The following is a 25,204-nucleotide window of genomic DNA, read 5'->3' on the forward strand; positions in this document are numbered from 1 at the left end:
GCAAATTTGGTTATGGATGTGAAAACCCAACTTTAAAACACATCAAAACATGGTGAAACACTGGATCCAAACTTGGCAACTCAGATCTATTTCTAAACTTAAATAACTTAAAGGCTAAATTGAAGGTGACTCTGTGGATACGGAGAAAACTCTGGGGCTAGAAATGGATGTGTGTGGATACAGCTCCCTTTGATGTAAAGAAACCTTCCATAGCATTTTATTGTCTCAAAAGAACATTCAGACCAGTTAACTTTTGGGTTTAAGTGTCTCAAACTGCTTGAATGCATTTAACATTTGAAATAATAAATCCCACAAAACCTATATTTATTTATCTGAAATCAACAGAAGTATCTCCTGAAACATGAAGTGAAATCACTGACATTACATTAATGTCATAAGAAGCCCACTAATAGATCAATGGAAGATTTTAAGAATTACTGATTTCCCCCTCTCATTTTTATCACTCTTTCTCTTCCATCACAAACACGGGTATCAAATCAGCTCCAATGTCATTACAAATGCCGTTAGTTTGTTCATGATATTTTAACAATTCACACTCTATATAAACATAGCTAACTACATCTTTCCTCCAAATAAGCCATTGTGGATGCTTATTGATATATGCACTGAGACTGCCTATATGGAGGAAATGTTACAATTGTATTTATTTTTTTATTTTTTTTGAGATCCTATCTTGTTAACATCTAGGTGCTATTTACAAAAAATAAAATCACATGAAATTATATACAGTCTACCTAAAAAAGACATAAGCCCAGTTGACAGTAAACTCGTTGGGACAGAGACCTCATCTTTTTATGTGTTTCTGTAAAGCACCTCACACACTTTTGGGCAATAAATTGCCACAGGCAGGAAAGTTTCTGCAGCCAGATTAAGATCATATTGTCAGACTATGTGGAGAAAGAAACGTAATCAGCATACTAATAATTAACTAAGTACCACAGCAAACATCCCAAAGATTGCTTTATATAGGCTCTGATTCTGGAAGCTCATATAGGCAGACGTACCCATGAGCCCACATGGAGCATCAATACAAATCAATTAAAAAAAATCAATCAACAGGGGTTTCTCTGCACCCACCAGGATCAGGGCCATATTCATTACATACTGATCCTGACAAGATGTGCTTGTGATGAACTGAAAATTTTGACGCTGAATTTTCTTGCTTTTGTTGGTTTAAGATAGATTCTTTATATTACTTTATTTTTAAAAGAGTATATCTACAACATTTTCGACAAAACAAGGAAACTCCATGTGTTGTAATGGACAGGATTTCCTACCAGTGTGGAACTGATCTTCTGTTTCCCCACTACGAATAAAAATCTTTAGTCCTTTACCTAAACATATAAATTGGGAAGATTACCATAGAGTTTTAAAGGACTATGCTGTAATAATGGACGACATGTCTGACATTAGTCACAGTGAAAAGATGTTATTTACAGTAAGTTTTTTTGATGATGATAATGGCTCTATCCAAGTAAAGGAACACTATCTGTTTCTGGTCTGTGGATGACTCAACCGGAAAAGGCCTAACAGAACTGCGTATGAACATTTTGAATGAAAATAAAATAAGGTTTCAGGATTGCCGTGGCCAAGCGACAATGTCACAAACATGAAGGGAAAAAACAGTGGCATCCAGGATCCTTGCGCTGAATCCAAGAGATTTCTTCATGCCTTCTGGCTGCCATTCCCTCAACCTGGCTGTGCCAGACGGAGCGTCATCTTCTTTAGATTCAGTATCTCTCTTTGGAGTACTGCAAAGGATATAGGTCCTGTTTTCAGCATCAACTATCAGGTGGAAAATCCTCATGGACAATGTGACAGATCTGACTGTGAAGCCACTAAGTGACACTCGCTGGGAGAGCCGCATTGACAGCATAAGGCCAGAGAGGTACCAAATGTCTGAGGTTTAAAATGCCCTGATGGAACTAGAGCAGTGGAGTAAAGCCGAAGCTGGAGTCCGACATGAGGCACAAAGCCTGGCAAACCAGATCACTGACTTCAATTTGGCATGATATGCTGTTTCCAGTAAACATTGTAAGCAAGGCATTACAAACTCAGTGGATGGACATTATGACCACTATTACTTTGATGAATAGAATACTATTGGCTTGATTTTGTTGTGACCTATAGAAACAATGGATTTGAAGATGCCCATCACTGTTGTCAAAGAAATGGTGGAAAATGTAGGACTTGAGCCTGTCCTCAAGGAAACTTGTATTTATCAGAAGAAAAAACTGTTTGGTTATGAGGGCAGAGATGAGGTGATGGGGAAACTCGGTAGAAAAATTCAAGGAGGAGGATTTTTTGCTCAGTTGTTGGCACTGCTCGAGTGTCCATCGTAAAAAAGTCTGGACAAATGCAGCACCATGAAAAGACCTGTTTTTTTTTCCAGTATGACCTTAGTAAGCCGCTGGCAAACAGGAAAACATTCTTGAACAACTGTACAGACCTTCACTGGATGCTGACACATGGGGACTGTTCGGATGTTAATTATAAAGACCTTTCTGTCAAATTGGACAACATCCATCACGTTTTGCAGCATGGGTATTCTTCGCTCCAAGTTCTCCAATTCACTCATGATGCAGAGCTGAAGTGCACTTTTTCTAAGGTGTGGATAGCTTTGAAGAGTCTGCTCACGCTGATAGTTACAGTCATGAGCGGTCAGCGCAGCTTTTCAAAGCTCAGGCTCATTAAAACATGTCTTTGATCAATGATGGCCATAGGAGACTGACATTGTTTGCTATTTTATTGCTTGAAAATGCCATTGGCCAGTCTCTGGATCTTTCTGACACTGTGCTTCAGTTTACAAGGGCAAAGGTGAGAAAAGGGATTTTTGGACTACAGGATTAGGGTTAACATACTAAAGCTGTCACCTATTGTAACACTATTTAATACTGGTTCGCCCAATACTGGCACATAGTTCAATTTCTTGATGTTAGTACACCTTAGTTATTCTTAAAATTAAAAAGTTTCTATAAAAACTTAGATTAAATGAATTTTTTATTTGCTTATATATGGCATGAATAAATACAGATTTAGAGATGCTAGCATGCAAATTTATTGTCTTATGACATGGATAAACCACGCATGCAAATCGTGCATCAAAGTAATGAAATGGGCTACACATGCAATAAAAAATAAGGTATTCAAAAGTTTAACAAATGGTGGGGAAGGCATCGAAGACGCTCCTCGCCTGAGGTGTCGTATGGTCTAGGGCCAGCCCTGACTGGATGCATGCAGTTTATAAATCAGGCTACAATGTTTAGCTGTATATTCAATCTTTTGTAAATACACATTTTTTAAAAAATTAAGCCATGTTATTCCAAAGTAATATTGGACAAGTGTACATTAGTCATCTAAATGCAGAAATCGTGTGTGTGTGTGTGTGTATAAAGACTGTATATATACACAAAGACACTAACTGATTTAATTATGCAATATGTTTGTTATACTGAAGCCAGACTTCGTAACAGCTGCATATTTTAATATATATAATCCCACACTTGAAAAATAATAAAATGTATTAGTTTTCCAAATTAGGCATTTATGACCTAATTTAGGAGAGTATTACATCTTTATAACTTTTAAAAGAGCCATTTTGATAAAACATCCCCGTAAATAGACTGAGAAAAATCAGGGTAACTAGCATATGTTGCTGATTGTTTTTTTAACAGGCTAATAACATAAAGACACATTTTTATAACATTTCACAACAATATAAAGTGTTAAAATCAAAACAGATATTGAAAAAATGTTCTCATGATCTCTTTTTATTTTATTTTTCCACTAGGTAAAGTTATGGTACTTACCAGATTAATATTAATAAATCTTAATTATGTTGACAAAATGGAAATGTGCCAATGACATCCAAAGAATAGAAATAACTTGTTATTTCCACTACTGCAATTAAGGTGGTGTTTTAACAGGTTTTGTTCTCAATGTGCGAGACGTGTACAGAGCAGATATATTGAACACTGCACTACATGGAAACAATGGACCACATCTTCAGCTAGTATAAATTGGCACAGTTCCATCAACTTGAAGGAATTACACTGATTTACACCAACTGTGCATTTGGCCCAAAATCTAATTTATTAGTATTTAGTCACTGTACATGGACAATTGTGGATCTTCTGAGAGTAACACAAAATCAGAAGTAAGCAAGATCAGAATCTGCCACATAAGTCAGCATGAATAAACAAACAATGAACCTTATTATTCCCAAACTAACTCCCCAAAATGTATTATTGCACATTTTGTAAATTATGTTACATGAAAGCCATACACCAGGACCTCTCAAATTCACATTTGGTAAGCCATCTGCTCTGTATGTGGACATGCAGACTGACCATTTATGGAACACAGAGCAGTGAAAGTTCTACTGCATTACTTCATATACTATAACTCAAAGTTTCCTATGAATTTTAAGGCCAGAAGGGACAATCTAGACGATCATCTAGTCTGACCTCCTGCATAACAGAGACCATAGGATGCTCATGTCCAATAGCTGTGGTTGAACTTGAGCATATCCTTTAAAAAGGATGCAATCTCGATTTAAAAATTGTCAGTGACTGAGAATCTACCACTATCCCAAGCATGCTGTTCCCATGGTTAATTTACCCTTACTATTAGAAAACTGCATCTCATTTCTAATTTACATTTGTCTAGCTTCAAATTCCAGGCATTAGATTTTGTTATACCTTTGTCTGCTATTTTGAAGAGCACATTATGAAATTTTTGTTCCCTATGTAGGTACCTATAGACTGTAAGCAAATCACCCCTTAACCTTCTCTTTGTTAAGCTAAATAGATTGAGCTCCTTGAGTCTATCACTATAAGTCATGCGTTCCAATCCTTTAATTGTTGTCATGGCTCTTCTCGGAACCCTCTCCAAGTTATCAAAATCCTTCTTGAATTGTGGACACCAGAACTGGACACTACACTCCAGCAGTGGCTAGACCAGTGCCAAACACAGAGGTAATACGATCTCCCTACTCCTGCTTGAGATTCCCCTGTTTATGCATCCATTAATTGTATTAGCCCTTTTGGCCAGAGTGTTGTTCTGGGCGTTCATGTTCAGCTGATTATCAACCATGACCCCCCACAAGTCTTTTTTTTTAGGATCCCTGCCTCCCAGGATACAATTCTGTATATATGGCCCACATTCTTTATTCCAAGATATAGGACCTTACATTTGGTTGTACTGAAACATATACTTGCTTGCGCCCAGCCTACCAAGTGGTCCAGGTCGCTTTTTATTAGTGACCCGTCCTCTTCATCATTTTCCAATCCCTAATTAACTTTCTTTAATAAAAATATTTAAGAGGGCACAAAGTTATCACTAAAGTAAGGTTCTGCAACTTGAAAGGTGAAGAGTTATAAAAACGTAAAGGCTCTGACCTTGCAATGAGTTCTGCGTCAGAGCTCATTGCAAGATATGGGCCAAAGTGATCTTATATATTTGCAAAAAAATAAAAAAATAATTCAGTGTCTTTTTAACTTGCTAAAACGTGTGTCCAAGAAACTGCTTTGATCTCTATTACAATGACAGAGTCTCAGCTTTGATGATATAAGTCAGAATTTTGCAAGAGCCAATTTTATTCTTGGTATACATTTCAAAACTGCTGAAGCGAAGAGTTTAATACTGACCACAGAGGTTTGTGTGCTGCTCCACTACTCTGAAGCTAAAATATTTTTTTGAAAATATGTTTAAAATCTCAATTTTGATTTTTTTAAAATAAAAATTTATAATATTCGGAACAATTTTTTTAAATGAGAAATAATAACTATAGAGGTTCAGTTCAGCCAGCAAAAGGAAATTGTGCACTGAGGATTTAGATAAGTGGGTAGTAAACTGTGGGAATCAAATAATACGGTATACTGCAACCTTTGCTCCCATACATAGCGATAAATGTTGCCTGCAAGCTATAATAGAACTGATAAAGTTCCTTGCCTGAACGAACACGAACAGGAGAGAATATTTCCCTTTTACACTATGAGTACCCTACTATGAATAACCTCTGTTTTTGGGTGCTCAACTTGAGATACTTGAAACACGCCTTATTTTCAGAAAGTTCTGAGAACCCATCCTCTGAAAAGCAGGCCTCTTTCAGGTGGCTCAAGCTGGGTACCCAAAATTGGACACACTCAAATCACTAGTCATTTTTTGATAATTTAGGCCTGTGTGGGAATTTAGTGCTGGTGAGAGGTACAGAATAAGTGCACCACAACTGTATGGGGTGGGTCCAGGTCTGGCTGGCTAGAAGAAAAGGGTTTGTTGCCACTTTAAGGGCTCCCGCCACCCTTACAGCTAGTAGCAGAGGTAGAGGAAGACGGAGGAGAGGGGAAGAGCTGGAAACAGATGGCAAGACCTTTGGGGAGGCTGCGATTTGCCCAGTCAAAGCAGCACAGACTTGCTTCATGTAGGTGCCACTTTTTCCTCATGGGAAAGGGATTTACTGTGGAGAAGAAAATTTCAGTTCATGGCAATGCCAAAGAATATGTATTGTTGAGATTCCCCTGGTGACTCAGTTCAGGAATGCATTGTTACACCCACTGCACAACGAATGAGAGCCCAGTAAATCAAGATGATCAGTGGTGGCATTCAACACACACAATTTTGGAGCTCCCTGTTAAGGAGGAAGCAAAGAGTCCTGTGGCACTTTATAGACTAACAGACGTATTGGAGCATGAGCTTTCGTGGGTGAATACCCACTTCGTCGGATGCATGAATTATCCTGTTAAGGAGGATAATTCAGTGGCTTATGTGCTGAACTCTTTGCATTTAATTCCTTCTTTCAGGATCACATGAACAAGCACAGAATTGGTGACTGGATGTATGGGCACAGAATTGTGCATTTGGCCCTCAGGTTCACAGGTGGGCTCAGCAGTGAGGCAGCTCTGAGTTGGCATGGCTGGAGGAGCGCTCTAAAGGGAACAAGGGACTGGTTCAAGGAGAGGGATGCTCTGAGACCAGCTGATGCCACTTGTACACTCTTTGGCAGCCCAGGAGCAGGCACTGGCTATGATTCTTTTTCACGTTGGCAAAAACAATGTAGGCAAAAATGATGTACGAGTTGACTTGATGACCAAGGCTAAGAGGGGTTTGATGTAGATCTAGGATTTTTACCAGTGGCGATAATTATTTAAGCTAAACAGAGTTTGCAATAGAGGGTATGACGGGGAGTAATGAAGTCTCTTCAGGTGGATAAGGCTCAGGGTATATGAAGAGGGAGGTGGCCAAATCCATAGGTGACCAAGAGGATTTGTAATTATTCCCCTGGACATATCTTACTGGGACCCAAGGTATTTAGGGAGGAATGGGGTTCACTTATCTGACTGGGGAGCAGATATATTTTTGTCTGATATTAAGGAAGGAATATCTGGGAACCTGATAGGTGGTGGGGAGGAGGCAGACAATCTAAATTGCTTGCACCTCCTTGTGACAGATGTCCACTGCAGGTGCTCGTTATGGAAGTTATATGGTTATAGGATACAATGAACTGGAAAAGGTTTTAAAGGAAAACATTCCTTACAGGACCTGAGCTATGGGTGTTCAGCGCTCGTACATCTTGTACAGCGAGGAGCCAAACCCCTCCTTTTCTAGCCCCCTTAACCCTCATACAGGATGGCTGTGAGCAGGCTGGGGATTATGCAGAAAGAGTTTAAAGGAAAGCATCCTTTAAGGGAGCGGAGGAAGAGAGGTTAGAGGATCCTATGCCTGGTATAGCAGGGAGCCAACCACCCTCCTTCTTTAGCCATGTTAACTCTCTTATGAGGGGAGGATGGCAGAGGCCCAGCAATAGGATAGTTGGGATCAGGTTGGAGATTATGTGGAAATGATTAAGGAAATGATGATGCACTGCACGAGGTACTGCAGGGTACTTCCAGATCTTTTAAGTGAATAAAGTTGGGGCCTAATTAAATCACATCCATTGCCTCCTGTCTTTCTTCTGGGGTGGCCCGACAATTGAAAGTCCCAGGAAAATTAAGCTTTGTGTCGCTGTAGAAAATTTAGCATTCACTTCCAAAGTGGGAGGATTTGGATAAGTGGACTACAAGTACAGGTATCAGAGGGGTAGCCGTGTTAGTCTGGATCTGTAAAAGCAGCAAAGAATCCTGTGGCACCTTATAGACTAACAGATGTTTTGGAGCATGAGCTTTCATGGGTGAATACCCACTTCCTCAGATGCATGTAGTGGAAATATCCAGGGGCAGGTATATATATGCTAGCAAGCAAGCTAGAGATAACAAGGTCAGTTCAATCAGGGAGGATGAGGCCCTATTCTAGCAGTTGAGGTGTGAAGACCAAGAGAGGAGAAACTGGTGCTGTAGTTGGCAAGCCATTCACAGTCTTTGTTCAATCCTGAGCTGATGGTGTCAAATTTGCAGATGAACTGAAGCTCAGCAGTTTCTCTTTGAAGTCTGGTCCTGAAGTTTTTTTGCTGCAGGATGGCCACCTTAAGGTCTGCTATAGTGTGGCCAGGGAGGTTGAAGTGCTCTCCTACAGGTTTTTGTATATTGCCATTCCTAATGTTTGACACATCACACGATCCATTGTCTACAGCCAAGCACTGAGGTACAACCGCATCTGCTCTAACCTCTCAGACAGAGACCAACACCTACAAAATCTCCACCAAGCATTCTCAAAACTATAATACCCGCACGAGGAAATAAGGAAACAGATCAACAGAGCCAGACGTGTACCCAGAAGCCTCCTACTGCAAGACAAACCCAAGAAAGAAACCAACAGGACTCCACTGGCCATCACATACAGCCCCCAGCTAAAACCCCTCCAACGCATCATCAAGGATCTACAACCCATCCTGGACAATGATCCCACACTTTCACAGGCCTTGGGTGGCAGGCCAGTCCTTGCCCACAGACAACCTGCCAACCTGAAACATATTCGCACCAGTAACTGCACACCGCACCATAATAACTCTAGCTCAGGAACCAGTCCATGCAACAAACCTCGATGCCAACTCTGCCCACATATCTACACCAGCGACACCATCACAGGACCTAACCAGATCAGCCACACCATCACTGGTTCATTCACCTGCACATCCACCAATGTAATATATGCCAGCAATGCCTGTCTGCTATGTACATCGGCCAAACTGGACAGTCTCTACGGAAAAGGATAAATGGACACAAATCAGACATTATATCCCATAACCATATAACTTCCATAACGAGCACCTGCAGTGGACATCTGTCACAAGGAGGTGCAAGCAATTTAGATTGTCTGCCTCCTCCCCACCACCTATCAGGTTCCCAGATATTCCTTCCTTAATATCAGACAAAAATATATCTGCTCCCCAGTCAGATAAGTGAACCCCATTCCTCCCTAAATACCTTGGGTCCCAGTAAGATATGTCCAGGGGAATAATTACAAATCCTCTTGGTCACCTATGGATTTGGCCACCTCCCTCTTCATATACCCTGAGCCTTATCCACCTGAAGAGACTTCATTACTCCCCGTCATACCCTCTATTGCAAACTCTGTTTAGCTTAAATAATTATCGCCACTGGTAAAAATCCTAGATCTACATCAAACCCCTCTTAGCCTTGGTCATCAAGTCAACTCGTACATCATTTTTGCCTACATTGTTTTTGCCAACGTGAAAAAGAATCATAGCCAGTGCCTGCTCCTGGGCTGCCAAAGAGTGTACAAGTGGCATCAGCTGGTCTCAGAGCATCCCTCTCCTTGAACCAGTCCCTTGTTCCCTTTAGAGCGCTCCTCCAGCCATGCCAACTCAGAGCTGCCTCACTGCTGAGCCCACCTGTGAACCTGAGGGCCAAATGCACAATTCTGTGCCCATACATCCAGTCACCAATTCTGTGCTTGTTCATGTGATCCTGAAAGAAGGAATTAAATGCAAAGAGTTCAGCACATAAGCCACTGAATTATCCTCCTTAACAGGATAATTCATGCATCCGACGAAGTGGGTATTCACCCACGAAAGCTCATGCTCCAATACGTCTGTTAGTCTATAAAGTGCCACAGGACTCTTTGCTTCCTCCTTAACAGGGAGCTCCAAAATTGTGTGTGTTGAATGCCACCACTGATCATCTTGATTTACTGGGCTCTCATTCGTTGTGCAGTGGGTGTAACAATGCATTCCTGAACTGAGTCACCAGGGGAATCTCAACAATACATAGTCTTTGGCATTGCCATGAACTGAAATTTTCTTCTCCACAGTAAATCCCTTTCCCATGAGGAAAAAGTGGCACCTACATGAAGCAAGTCTGTGCTGCTTTGACTGGGCAAATCGCAGCCTCCCCAAAGGTCTTGCCATCTGTTTCCAGCTCTTCCCCTCTCCTCCGTCTTCCTCTACCTCTGCTACTAGCTGTAAGGGTGGCGGGAGCCCTTAAAGTGGCAACAAACCCTTTTCTTCTAGCCAGCCAGACCTGGACCCACCCCATACAGTTGTGGTGCACTTATTCTGTACCTCTCACCAGCACTAAATTCCCACACAGGCCTAAATTATCAAAAAATGACTAGTGATTTTGAGTGTGTCCAATTTTGGGTACCCAGCTTGAGCCACCTGAAAGAGGCCTGCTTTTCAGAGGATGGGTTCTCAGAACTTTCTGAAAATAAGGCGTGTTTCAAGTATCTCAAGTTGAGCACCCAAAAAACAGAGGTTATTCATAGTAGGGTACTCATAGTGTAAAAGGGAAATATTCTCTCCTGTTCGTGTTCGTTCAGGCAAGGAACTTTATCAGTTCTATTATAGCTTGCAGGCAACATTTATCGCTATGTATGGGAGCAAAGGTTGCAGTATACCGTATTATTTGATTCCCACAGTTTACTACCCACTTATCTAAATCCTCAGTGCACAATTTCCTTTGCTGGCTGAACTGAACCTCTATAGTTATTATTTCTCATTTAAAAAATTGTTCCGAATATTATAAATTTTATTTTAAAAAAATCAAAATTGAGATTTTAAACATATTTTCAAAAAAATATTTTAGCTTCAGAGTAGTGGAGCAGCACACAAACCTCTGTGGTCCAGTATTAAACTCTTCGCTTCAGCAGTTTTGAAATGTATACCAAGAATAAAATTGGCTCTTGCAAAATTCTGACTTATATCATCAAAGCTGAGACTCTGTCATTGTAATAGAGATCAAAGCAGTTTCTTGGACACACGTTTTAGCAAGTTAAAAGACACTGAATTATTTTTTTATTTTTTTGCAAATATATAAGATCACTTTGGCCCATATCTTGCAATGAGCTCTGACGCAGAACTCATTGCAAGGTCAGAGCCTTTACGTTTTTATAACTCTTCACCTTTCAAGTTGCAGAACCTTACTTTAGTGATAACTTTGTGCCTCTTAAATATTTTTATTAAAGAAAGTTAATTAGGGATTGGAAATGATGAAGAGGACGGGTCACTAATAAAAAGCGACCTGGACCACTTGGTAGGCTGGGCGCAAGCAAGTATATGTTTCAGTACAACCAAATGTAAGGTCCTATATCTTGGAATAAAGAATGTGGGCCATATATACAGAATTGTATCCTGGGAGGCAGGGATCCTAAAAAAAAGACTTGTGGGGGGTCATGGTTGATAATCAGCTGAACATGAACGCCCAGAACAACACTCTGGCCAAAAGGGCTAATACAATTAATGGATGCATAAACAGGGGAATCTCAAGCAGGAGTAGGGAGATCGTATTACCTCTGTGTTTGGCACTGGTCTAGCCACTGCTGGAGTGTAGTGTCCAGTTCTGGTGTCCACAATTCAAGAAGGATTTTGATAACTTGGAGATGGGTTCCGAGAAGAGCCATGACAACAATTAAAGGATTGGAACGCATGACTTATAGTGATAGACTCAAGGAGCTCAATCTATTTAGCTTAACAAAGAGAAGGTTAAGGGGTGATTTGCTTACAGTCTATAGGTACCTACATAGGGAACAAAAATTTCATAATGTGCTCTTCAAAATAGCAGACAAAGGTATAACAAAATCTAATGCCTGGAATTTGAAGCTAGACAAATGTAAATTAGAAATGAGATGCAGTTTTCTAATAGTAAGGGTAAATTAACCATGGGAACAGCATGCTTGGGATAGTGGTAGATTCTCAGTCACTGACAATTTTTAAATCGAGATTGCATCCTTTTTAAAGGATATGCTCAAGTTCAACCACAGCTATTGGACATGAGCATCCTATGGTCTCTGTTATGCAGGAGGTCAGACTAGATGATCGTCTAGATTGTCCCTTCTGGCCTTAAAATTCATAGGAAACTTTGAGTTATAGTATATGAAGTAATGCAGTAGAACTTTCACTGCTCTGTGTTCCATAAATGGTCAGTCTGCATGTCCACATACAGAGCAGATGGCTTACCAAATGTGAATTTGAGAGGTCCTGGTGTATGGCTTTCATGTAACATAATTTACAAAATGTGCAATAATACATTTTGGGGAGTTAGTTTGGGAATAATAAGGTTCATTGTTTGTTTATTCATGCTGACTTATGTGGCAGATTCTGATCTTGCTTACTTCTGATTTTGTGTTACTCTCAGAAGATCCACAATTGTCCATGTGCCACAGGATTCTTTGCTGCTTTTACAAGTACAGGGATTCATAGTTCATTACCAATCTGTTACGACATCCAGTTTCTCTGTTCTGTTCCCACAGTGATCATTGCAGCAGATCTAGTCACTTATAGTTGGACAGAGAAATTACTTCCTAGAAAGAGCTTATTGTGTTAATACTTGTAAACACCTAAATACTACGGTGGTAAAACCTGAACAAATGCCTATGTACAGGTGGATCTTTTCCTCAATAATCTAGTAAACTTCCAAGTGGGAAACTTCTTAAAGTGGCAGCAAGCATTATCTTTCCACGACATTTATATTTTGCTATATGTCCAACAGCAAGAGTATTCAAACTTCCTTACCAACACAGCCACTTTGAGAATAGAGTATTGAATTTATGACTACATACTTTTTCTCAGAAGCTTGTACCCTACTTCCATACTAATCTTGTCTGCTCCTTGTGCCAACTTATGAAACATTCCTAAGGACTAGTCAGTGTTAAATATTTTTCTTGCACCCAAAATATTTAGAATGGGGTTCTTTCTACTGGGGCAAAATAAAAAGCTAGCAAGTTCTACCCAATTCATTTCCAGGCTACTCATACTGTAATAATTCCACATGGATATTGCTTGCTTCTGGCAGTTTTATCACATTCTCTTATATAACACACACATATAGATCCCTGGAGGCTTTATTATTCTGTTGTCCAAATCCGTTATTATCATAATAGCAATCCTGTCAAGACGTCACCACCTTCAGCACACTACCAGCCTGTGTCAGCACTCTACTTTATATAGATTATATTTGCTATAATATGGCTTCTTCCAGCAAGTTACAGGTATCTTCCTCTTTTAGCTGTAGAGGTGTTAGTAACCTGGTAGAAGCAGTTGTATATAGACTTCTAATGTGCAATAATTTCTTTTGTGTCTTAACTGTGCCAAAAGTTAAATTCAACACATCACCCCTCATTACTGATCCATCCATTTCTGTGGCACCAAAACTTGAATTCTGAAGTTGGAGGCAGGAAGGTGCTCGACAAAAGGCCCTTAACTATGGAAGCCGTTTTCTATTGGTACAAGAGAACACAAGTTTTCTAATTACCAAGACCACTTTCAGGAGTCTTAAGCTGGGCAACCAAAACCAGACACACTCAAAATCACTGGTCACTTTTGAAAATGTAGTCCTATTTGTGAACTTAGTGCTGGGGAGCTGGGTGTTTACGGACCATTCTAAGTTGGGCAGAATCTCTTAATTCAGGATTCTGCCTAAAGCAGGTTGTGTGTGTGTGAAATTTCTTCTATGCTTTGAAGAGTTTCTGAGTCTTCCTGAGTAAACAGTAAGTTATGTTTTAATTTGTGGTTGTTAACTGATGTAAATATTTGCATCTCACAAACTGAAAAACAAACAAACATTCTCTCTTGTGTGATTAAGTGACAACTAAATAAGGGAGGGTCCCATTGAAGTCAATACATATCTGAAGAGTGTAAACACTAAGGAAGGAGAGATTCAGAAAGTATAACTAGGAGTAATGGGATGAAATTAATGAAGGGAAACTTTAGGTTTTGTATTTTCCTGACAGTGAAATATATTGGGGTGTGGAACAGTCTCTAAGGAGTGTACTGGAAACTCCTTCATTTTAGACTTCTAACACTAGACTGGATGTAACATTAGTAAATATATAATATGGAACAATGCAGCACCAGCAATGAGATGGAGTAGGTAATCTGATACCACTTTTAGTTTCTGCATTCTGTTATTCCTGGCAGGGGCTCTGCCTCCATTTCAGATAATGACCAACATTGTCTAAGCCCCCTGGCAATGCACTATTGTTCCCTACAATACATGATCAAGTGCTCCGTCCTATCTAGCTTTAAATGTCTAAGCTTCTAAAGCAGCCAGAAGGATTTCCAAAATGTCTCTTTGGAAAACTATTTCAATGTCTTATAGACTGCAGAGTCAGGAAATGTGCCTTTCTTGATTTCATCCCATTTTAAATTCCTCATTTCAACTGTGTGTGTCACCTTAAATAGTTCCTTTTACTCTTATGTTCTTATGTTATGTGATGCATACTTTGGTTTTTAATACTTTACTATCAGAAATGGAGGAATGCGAGATGGAAAAATTCTTGAACCCAATTGAGCTGTCCTATTTGCATCCCTACTCACTCCTTCTTTACACTTATGCTTGTTCCCCTTAAGATATTTCTGAAAGTTTTTCCTTTTCTCATACAGTATGAATGTTAGTATCCTTCTGCTCCAACCCAACCCACTACTGTGCCTTTAACGCTTTCATTAATTACATAAGGAGAACAGAAATCCTTCTAAGCTGAAAGATCTACTGTTAACTAAATATAAGAAGTGTTACATCCATAACCATTTTCTTAATGGCTCAGAAAATTCACTTTCTGTTTCCGCATATCACAAACAGAAATCAAGATGCCAGCAAGGGTCACTACATACCAAAATATTAATTTTTAACTCTTTTGACTTCTTGTGTGTTCATAATTTCAATGTTAAACTTAAAAAAAAATGGGGCCACAAGGGAATTCTAAATCTACTTTATATAAACAAGGCCCTTTTACTATACTTGATTCATGCATTAAACTTCTACTGACATCAAAAGGAGTTCCACCATGCAGCCAGGGCAGAGTCTGGCCCACTGCTATTTCCACTCATTCGCAGAGATCTAGCTGTAAAATCTAGCTATTATTGACAATGACACTATTGATGATCAAGGTTGAAGCAGTGGATGGAATTATAATGTTGATTTATTTTAAGTTTACTCTTCCCAGTTTTTGTTGTTTTTTAAATGTTAATTTCACTTTATTAGTCCATAAACAAAACTGTCACTTTAGTTTTCTGCATGACACACTAGTCAAACAGTTATGTAAACTATTCATATTCAGCTATATAATAGCTGCCTAAAGCAAGTATTTTCGCAACTGTATGTATGAGAAATATAAACAAAGAAGTGCTGCAAATATCTTATATTGGCTTTAAAAAAAAAACATCCCAGGAGGCACAGTATCTTAACTGCAATGACACCTTTGTTACAGAAACCAAGAAATCACCTCTCGAAGTTGTAATGCTAAATTCTTGTCAAACTCCAATGCCAAAGACTCTATAATCACATAAAGGCCAAATATATTTCATGTCGATATATCTTGGGGATATAGGGAGAAAATATTAACACATTAGAGTATGGACCTGGAGTAAATAATTAAAGGGCACAATGTATAACTACTTCCTAGTGGGGCAGTGAAATAAAAAAAAATAATTTTCAAAAAAACTTTGAGATTCTTTCAAAATATTGATGCTCTGAAGAAGTGGGTTTTTTACCCATGAAAGCTTATGCCAAATAAATTTGATAGTCTTTAAGATGCCATCAGACTCTCTGTTGTTTTTCAAGATATTCTAACTTTAATAATCTCTAAGGCTTCAGCACGTGCCTAAGTCCCATGAAAATTAGGCACAGCCACAGGCTTAAAGCTAAATGTGTTCTAATAGATTTGTTGAATGAGAACCTAACTAAGTAAAAAGCCCATCAGCCCATCTGGCTCTTCAATTTAATTTCACAAAGGTAGACCAAGTCACTGGCTTCCCAAGAAAGCATCAAAGAGTCCTGTGGCACCTTATAGACTAACAGATGTATTGGTGCATGAGCTTTCGTGGTGAATACCCACTTCGTCAGATGCATGTAGTGGAAATTTCCAGAGGCAGGTATATATATGCAAGCAAGAATCAGGCTAGAGATAACGAGGTTATTTCAATCAGGGGGATGAGGCCCTCTTCTAGCAGTTGAGGTGTGAAAACCAAGGGAGGAGAAACTGCTTTTGTAGTTGGCTAGCCATTCACAGTCTTTGTTTATCCTGAGCTGATGGTGTCAAATTTGCAAATGAACTGAGCTCAGCAGTTTCTCTTTGAAGTTTGGTCCTGAAGTTTTTTTTTGCTGCAGGATGGCTACCTTTAGATCTGCTATTGTGTGTCCAGGGAGATTGAAGTATTCTCCTACAGGTTTTTGTATATTGACATTCCTAATATCTGATTTGTGCCCAAACTTAGGTATTCAAGCTCAACACAAAAGTCCATGTCTTTCTAGTCCTAGATGATCTAAAACCAAATTCCTAACTACTTGTAGAAACTAAAGGTTCCATGGGAATTTTCTTAAAACAGGGACATTAATTCCAACACAGGCAATTATATTCTAGCTTTCTGTAATTCCCTGCCTGTTTCAACTAGATTGTTCACTTCCTGTCCTAAACAGCTCTGTGGCATTTATGTGTACCATTGCACAGCTGCAACATTTCACCTTAGACCTGGCTCAGTCTCAGCGATGGATGAACTGACTGCTGTGTGTAACTTAAATTTGTAAAGTGCTTTGGGATCTTTCAAGAAGAAAGACAAATATATAAATGAATAATCATTATATCAAGGAGAAGCTGAGGGAAGTTTACAGACTTGCGACTATATCAATCTACATTATATTGCATAATTGTCCGTAAGAACATAAGAATGGCCATACTGTGTCGACCATGATCCGTCTAGCCCAACATCCCGTCTTCCGATAGTAGCTGGTGCCAGATGCTTTAAATGCAATGAACAGAAGAGGACAATTATCTAGTGATCCATCCTCCATCATCCAGTCCTATATTCCGGCAGTCAGAGGTTTAGGAACACCCAAACTATGGGGCTGTGTCCCTGTCACTTTGGCTAAGAGCCATTGATGTCCAAATACATAATGTTTTTATCCTAAGACTAATAGGCATAAAAAACCCACCAAAACACAAAAATGTCAGGGAATCTAGACTATTTTCCTAACTAATGGCAAGAAAGGAATGATTTTCATTCTTCATAAGAATCTCTCTCAAATTGCTTAGCAGTTATTCACTAATATTTATTTATTGTTCTGACAGTGCATATCCAGAACGTACACATTGTGTGGATGTAAGTTACAATCTACACATAGCATGTGCATGTTTCTGTACCTAACTTTGATATAACTTCCTGAAATTTCTAACAGATATAACCGAGTTACTCTATCATTTAGACATCTGACTGTATTTGCATTATGGCAATAGCCATAAAGTGTGCATCTGTGTTGCTGCAGTGTATTCTGGGCTAGTACCACAGAAACCTTGAGGCCAGATTCTCATGTAAACTACTCCCTTTACATCACTCTGGCAGCGTAAAGGAACTTAAAGATAGAGTAAGTGTAACTTACTCCCACATTAAGGTCCTTCTACACTACCGAAGGAGCCTTTGGTGATAATGAAAATCTGGCTATATATATATTTATACATATTTAAACAAAGCCATGCTGAACATTTAAAGGTTATAAATGGTTTACCACATTCAGAGCTGCATTGTTTCCTAGGAGTGTTACAGCTAACGTGCACTTTATAGCTATCTTGTCTGTGCTTCCTTTTTTCCTAACCGATTTAGTAAAATTTCTCAAGTGGCAAAACCAGAAGTTCTTTTACTGTGAAATGTGACTCTAAAGAAATAAACAATTAGATACATCTGTGAAAGAGCAAGCGCACACGTGTAACTAAACAAGCACTTGCACAGCCAGCACTAAGTGTGTGAAAAGCTGTTACAGTAGTTGTCTTTTGCAGTCCTGGAGTGAAAACTTCTTGTGCAGAGTCACTTTATGCCAACATCTCCTGTCCGAACAGGACCATGTCTATACTGCCTAGAAGTCTTGTATGCTGCTTGCAACAATTCATGTACTGTGTTGTGTGTTAAGACACTGATGTATGTGCAATCCAAGAATTTTAAATGTCCCCACAGGATATCAAATGCTATCCAGATCATTTGTAAATACTTTCCCAGTGCTCCAGAGAAAATGAGCCAGTTCTTTTCATATGTAGTTAAAAGACATTTTTGTGTTATCTAAAAATCTATGTTCCTGTTTAATAAAATTATCTAGGCAACTTACTGTTTCATCAGCACTGTGTGCGGCAAACAACATGTTTAATGGCCACTGAACTCCTGGAAACTTAGTCCAGAATGATACATCATTGTGTCAGATACTCTTAAGCAATAGCTGTTTGGTCTCTCTCTTTAGAAATATGAAACCTCCTTGAACCACTACCACAAATAGTGAAACTTTTAAATTACTGCCAAGCCACCTGCTTTTCTCCAGGAAACTTCAAAAAACCCTCCAAATTAGTAATGTCATTAAGTAAAGCTTACAAAACCTTTGTCATCCTGAAAATGTTTAGCTGTTGAACTTGAAGAGGGCAATGGAGCTTCCAAAAATCAAAAACATTGTCATGCATAGTAAATAGACCTTTAAATGCTTCCCAAATTAAATGCTGTAAGATAGTTTTAAATCCTGGGTAGGCAGTTCTTCTGAATATTAACGCTAAGGGCCAATCATATAGATTTTATTCTCAGAGAGGAGTCCTGGAAAAGGCATCTCCACTGTTTATTTATCCCAATAAAATACTGCACAAACCTGTAGTATTTTGCACAGTATTTTAAAGAACGGTTATAACAAACAGTAGTGGATAGCTGGAGTTTCCCTTGTCCAATACTCCTTCCTAAATGGTTCTACAGAAAGTGTGTAAGGATGGATTATAAAACTGTATTCTGTCCATAAAGCACCCAAAAATGTACCATCTAATCTTGGAGTAATTTATCCAATAAGATGATTTAGAGGACAGATCAGTGGCACCATTTTTGGAAGGCAAAAGCAGAGGAGAAGGAATATAAATCAAAGGTGACTGGCAGGTAAAGGATATATGCAGCAATCAGCCAAACCATGTGCACGCTGGCAGAAATTCAACAAGATCATTTATAAAAATTTTAAGTCAGGAGTACACAAAAGGGGGTCTGGTGCTAACTAAATCCACAGATAGATTACACGCCACTGAAATAAACACTTCCAGATGCTGGCATACAAAAACCTTTTACAGAAAGAAATGTTTTCTTTCATAAATCTGAAAGGAGGAACTTTGGGGTGAGGGGAAGGGAACAAGATTTTCAAACTGAGATCTGACTTCCTAGTGTTTTTATAGAATAATAATTCATATTTTCCAAATACAATGTGTTTATATTATAGAATAACAAGTATTAGACAATACCCTGAAATACATTGGAAGGAAAGTAACTATAAGTGTTTAACACACAAGAGTAATATTCATATTTTAAAAGTGAAAAAGAAGAACCAAAACCAAAATTGTTTAATTAGATTTTTTTTTCTGTGTAATTAAAACATACATTAAATCATGTGTAACTGATGATAAACACCTTGGGTAACATTTTCAAAAGCACCTAAAAGACTTAGGAGCCTAAATTTAATTTTGAAAAGTAACTTCTGCACTAAGGGTGAAATCCTGGCCAAAATGAATTCAATGACAAAATCACATTTATTTCTCTGGGTCCAGGATTTCATTCACATTTTCAATGAGTCTTTGTCTCTCTAGTGTCTAATCTCTTTAAAAAATGCAATTAAGCTTCTAAGTTACTGAGGTGCTTTTGAAATTTTTACCTGTAATGTATGCAAATTACGTATCTGGAAACAAATTTTGTAGCATTTACTCCCAAACTGCTTACTAATATAGACTCATCTACTGTTTTGGGCTGCAGCATACAGAAAATGTTGACAATAATCAAGATTGAACTATCAGGTACCTTCCCAGTTAAGAAACATGGCTTGCAGAGCAAATGCAAAGAAAAATCTTTACACATTTGATATGGGTGCCTGAAGCACCCTTGCTTTTCTATATTTCCTGTACAATTTATCTTACTGATCTCTTATAGAGTGTGTACCAGTTCATCTTTCCTTTATGGGGACACTGTTGAATCATATTAATTTATTCATGATCCCAACAATGTGTACTACCTTAGTATTTTAAAAAGTTTAATCTCTCTTTGCCACCAAAAAATAAATCTACTTGCCACTGTTCTAGTGTTTTAGTCTCAACCAACAGCTAAGCATTGGCACGCCAGTAAAGTTTCATAAATGTTGTTTTCTTTTTCATCAGTGGTCAATGGAAACCAGTAAGCTCTGGTACCAGCTTTATCAAAGCTTTAAAAAGATGTGGCTATGTGCTTCAGTGCTTTGCTGAATGGGATGGATTTAAGCATCTCCTTAAGTGGTTTGCTGAATTGGTGTCATTAATGGTGATGATCTTATATGTTTGTAGCATCTTTAATTCAAAATGAAATGGAAGTTCTTTAAAAACATTACTATTTGATTGTACTATATATTTCACATGCATACACACACAAACACGCTTGCATGCACAGTAGGTACCTTTAAAAACTACTTGGAGTGATTCAATGTACTTTTTGTTATCTACATACAACATGATCAGCACAGTACAAGGCACAAATAAATCAGTCCCTGTCCCAAATGTTTTGTGGCACTCTCTATGAAGGGAAATTAGTATTCAGTTCTGTTAGTTAAAAAATATTTATAATTAGAGATATTGATCAACAAAAACGTCTTTAACTGCAAAGAAATTGTACTAAGCTCTTTGAATGATCTTTTATTGGTTCTTAGTTTTAACACTTTGAGCCACAGCGTAAATCCTTTTACAGACATATTTACACTGGGGCCTATAAGCTGCGATTGTCTGAAACGAAGTCTTTCTGAAACGCCTAGTATGATATGTCACACTCACTTATTTCAGTACAAATCTGACTAATGCAGACAGTAATAAATAATATAGGCATGGAAGTACTACCCAAGAGTATGGAGTGGTGTGCAGAACAGCCAAAGCAAGAGGATTGTCAGTATACTGATATTTCTCTAATCAGGAAATTCTAAAACTCAGCACCCTGATTTTTAAGAAGTCTATTATAAACATATAAAGGCATAGGCTGAAGGAATATGAAAATGTTTCCAAAACAGATTTCCAGACCCCTCCAATACATAATTCTGGACTGAATTATTACAGATCAAAGAAAAGCTAAGCTTTTTCTAGTGGAGGAGAAATTGAGTTCATAAGATAAGATGTATTACTGTTCAGACACTTGGAGAGAAGGTGTGCATTAGTAAACAGCATAGACACAGAGTCTTGTATAAGGTAGATAAGAGTGGTGTGTGTGTGTGTGTTTTCAGGGCAATACTCCTGGCCCAAAGTAATTTCAGTTACATACAGTATCCTTCACTTTGTGTCCTAAACTATCTTTTATTAGCATCATTGTACACTATTAAACACTTGCTGTATTTCAGTTCCAATCAGACTGCACTTCAGGACTGGACATAACTACGGCTAAGATTTTGTCACTGAGGTCACGGAAACTGTGACTTCCAGAGACCTCCATTACATTTTCCGCTTCAGCTCCCGGGCAGCGTGGCTGGGGATATCAGCTGGTGGGGACCCAGCAGCTCTCAGTTGCTGGGCAGTTTAGGGACCCCACTGCTCCCAGCTGCTGCGGGTGGTGACTCCTCCACAGCTCCCAGCTGCTGCATGTGGTAGGGAGACCTTGCAGCTCCCAGCCACCATGAGTGGCGTGGGGGCTCCCCCATAGCTCTCAGCTGCCACAGGCGGCAGGGAGACCCCCAGCTCCAAGCCACCGCAGGTGACGGGAGCTTCCTGCAGCTCCGAGCCGCTGTGGGCGCAGGGGCAACCCTGGAACTCTGAGCCACCGTAGGCACAGTGGGGACTCTGGAGCTCCCAGCTGGCAGTGGCGGCAGGGGAGACCACAGAGCCCCAGCAGCCCTGGGTGCTGGTCCCTCCCTCCATTCCCAGTGAGTTAAAGTCAGGAACAGAACACAGGCTTCTGTGAATTTTTGGTTATTGCCCATGACCTGTCCCTGACTTTCACTAAAAATAACCGTAACAAAATCTTAGCCTTAGACATAACTCTGCTATTCCATGGGCATCATTAAACAATGAACATTTACCAACCCATTCTGTTTATTAAGGTAGCACCTAAAGGCTCCAATCAACATCAGGGCCCCATCCCATTACATGAAGTACAAATAAAGCTCTCCGACGTTCTAAACATCTAATTAAAATGAGACACATGCAAGTGCAATAAACAGATGGAAGAACCTAGGGTTTTGTCATCCTAAACTTTCCCAAAGTGCTTCATGAACAACATGCATGCAGCATCACTCAAGTGCTGGAATAGCAGCACAGTGCTGCAGCACATTCTGTGTAACAGATTGCAGGGAGGAGGGAGATAAAGGGAAACTTTGGCCAAAGACAAGGGGGAAATCCATACTCTTATGGACAGCAGACAGAAACTCAGTTTTTAAGGTCACATTGGAAACATTTAACACTGGCTAAATTAATGGCCATATCAGATTATATTAGAATGGCTCACCATTGGGATCTGCACTCCAAACTGAAATGCTAAACTTAAGTAATGCACAAAATGCCCTAGACAGTTTCTGGTTTTAAATAGTTATCATTTGAATGCATTATTTCTGGTCATATTTGGATATTCTAGTCTATAAATTATCAACTCTAGTTTTGCAATATTCTTTGAATGCAGCTCCTTTGAAAAACAAATTATATGTCAAGGGCTCATTACAATGGACACCAAAGCTGAAGACTCTATATTAACCAATCATTGACAGTTTTGTACCTTACAATAATGAAGAGTTTATATGGATGTTATAAGGCTTAATTAATTAGTGTTTGCGAAATGCCTGCAGATTCTTCAAATTAACATAAACACCATATTTACTACAGTTTCTGGATTCATTTTCATATCTACGAAGACACTGGACTAAAGCTGATCTCACTTTCACTCAAATAAATCAGGAAAAATGACACTGAATCAGTGGTATTACCCTGGTGTAAAATATAAGCTAGTCTATAATCAGGCCTTATGGTGAAGCATACACCGAACAGACTACTAACTAATGCAGTTTGCTCTCTTTCAAAAAGACCTTCCAGTGATTTCTGATTTAACCCAAAAGGTAAGACATTATTATTATTTAGGGCACGCACTCTTTACCGTAGCTATGATTTAGAGTTTCTCATCAAATGAATGAATAAGTGACCTAACTATGTGAGTTGTGGCCTGTAACCACCAAACTCGTTCTAATTCGAGCCCTGAGTTGGACTGAACAGGAGTTTAAGAAGTTGGGATTCAAGCTTTTTCTCTCTTTCCAGCCCTTAAACATGTTCAGTAAAAAATGTGGAAAAAGTGTCATTTCATTTAATAGTTCATAACAGCATTACCTTAATTTTCTGCTCAAATATAAATTCACATCTCAGTGTAAGAAATTCTGTTAATCCTACTCTGGCAAAACTCCCATTGATTTTTGCCTGAATAAGGAAGTAGGATTTAGCCCAAAAACGAAATAATGAAGAAATGTCTTACTGTTTTAGCTAATTTGCATGTGGCACAGAAAAAATGGATTCAATTACAATATATGGAATTACATCATCCCACATGATGAAGAGTTACATATTTCCCATTCCTGTCTTGCAAAATTATATGGCACTATGTTTTAAATCAGTCATTTACATCGTTGCTGGTTGAGAGTCGGGATCATGCTTTAAACTAGGTAATAGAGGGCACCACCCATAAGCTGTCAATACAGAATACATGGATAAAATATATGTCTAGACTATCTTAGACATGATAGAGTGCAGAAGAATCTAGCATACACTTGCCGGCTTTCCATTATGGCTTATGCTCTGAGGCAAAAACCAAAATGCTCTAATTATATTAGTCATTTTGACATAACTATTAAGGTTAGAATAAATGCAAACGGATCATTTTCACTACTTTAATGTTAGCACTCTGTTACCATAAGATTATGAACTTTTAAAGTCCTCTTCAGGTCCAAACCACATCTATCAATACTGCAAGAGAATAATTACACAAGTCACTCTTTCTCCAAAACTGCCTTATTAACAGCACACATCACAATCATCAGATGAAGGAGATGGGAAAAATGATGAAATAAAAAGGAGAAAAGATCAGATGACAGAGAATATTTCCATATTAATAAATCTCATGATGGTAGTGCCAAGTACATTGTTATAATGCTTAACAAATATAGCCATGCTGGAAAGCATATTCCCATTGGAACTTACATTGCTTGACAAAATAAGTTTAGTTTCCTATGTTTGCTCAGTTTTCTTTTAAACAGAAGTAGAATCAAATATCACAGTCAGCTTTTGTGATTCAAAGTTACATACTACTAGGCAAGGGATAGCAGTCAGGACTAGTGTAGGGGTCAGAACGATGTTACAACAAAGATGCCCTTTTCCACAAACCGGTATCACCCTAGCTGTGCCCCAATGCTGGAGAGCTCTAGTCAATTTCACTTTTGCCTAGTGAAATTGACAAAAGCTTTCCCAAGGGCTGCAGAGGCCAAGTGGCTCTGGCCTCCCACTTCCTCATTAGCCAGAGGACAGAGGCACAGAGCCATAGTACTTAGCGTTCCCCGCCCCCATCTGCTGTGAACTAGAGAGCTCCCTGGTCCTAGTCCCTGTTTCAAAGCAATCTGGATTGTTTAGTAAAGCAGGTGCAAATAAACAATAGCTTTTAATACAGCTAAATAAACTTAGAGCCAGGAACAAAGATATGGCCATGCTTACAGGATAGAATACTCTAACTGGGAAGCAATGACTCTGCAGATGATTTGGGAGTTTTGGCAAATTCAGCGACATGAGCTCCTAGTGTGATGCTTTGGCCAAAAGGCCTAATGCAATCCTG

The 25,204-nt window shown here is 39.0% G+C and overlaps 1 protein-coding gene across 13 annotated transcripts in view; it reads right to left on the reverse strand.

Moving 5' to 3' along the window:
* The window catches only part of SUPT3H (SPT3 homolog, SAGA and STAGA complex component), a 520,171-nt gene that overhangs the window by 90,481 nt on the left and 404,486 nt on the right, over positions 1–25,204 (reverse strand). Inside the window, exon 12 of one of the 13 annotated variants that reach the window (XM_030555258.1) lies at positions 24,291–24,345. The exons of the other annotated variants lie outside the window; for them this stretch is intronic. Within the exon in view, the coding sequence (XP_030411118.1) occupies positions 24,340–24,345 (6 nt within the window). The 3' untranslated portion in view covers positions 24,291–24,339. The remainder of the gene's footprint in view (positions 1–24,290; positions 24,346–25,204) is intronic. 13 annotated transcript variants of the gene reach the window in all.

Source organism: Gopherus evgoodei, chromosome 3 (assembly GCF_007399415.2).
Source record: "Gopherus evgoodei ecotype Sinaloan lineage chromosome 3, rGopEvg1_v1.p, whole genome shotgun sequence".
Taxonomy (NCBI): domain Eukaryota; kingdom Metazoa; phylum Chordata; order Testudines; family Testudinidae; genus Gopherus; species Gopherus evgoodei.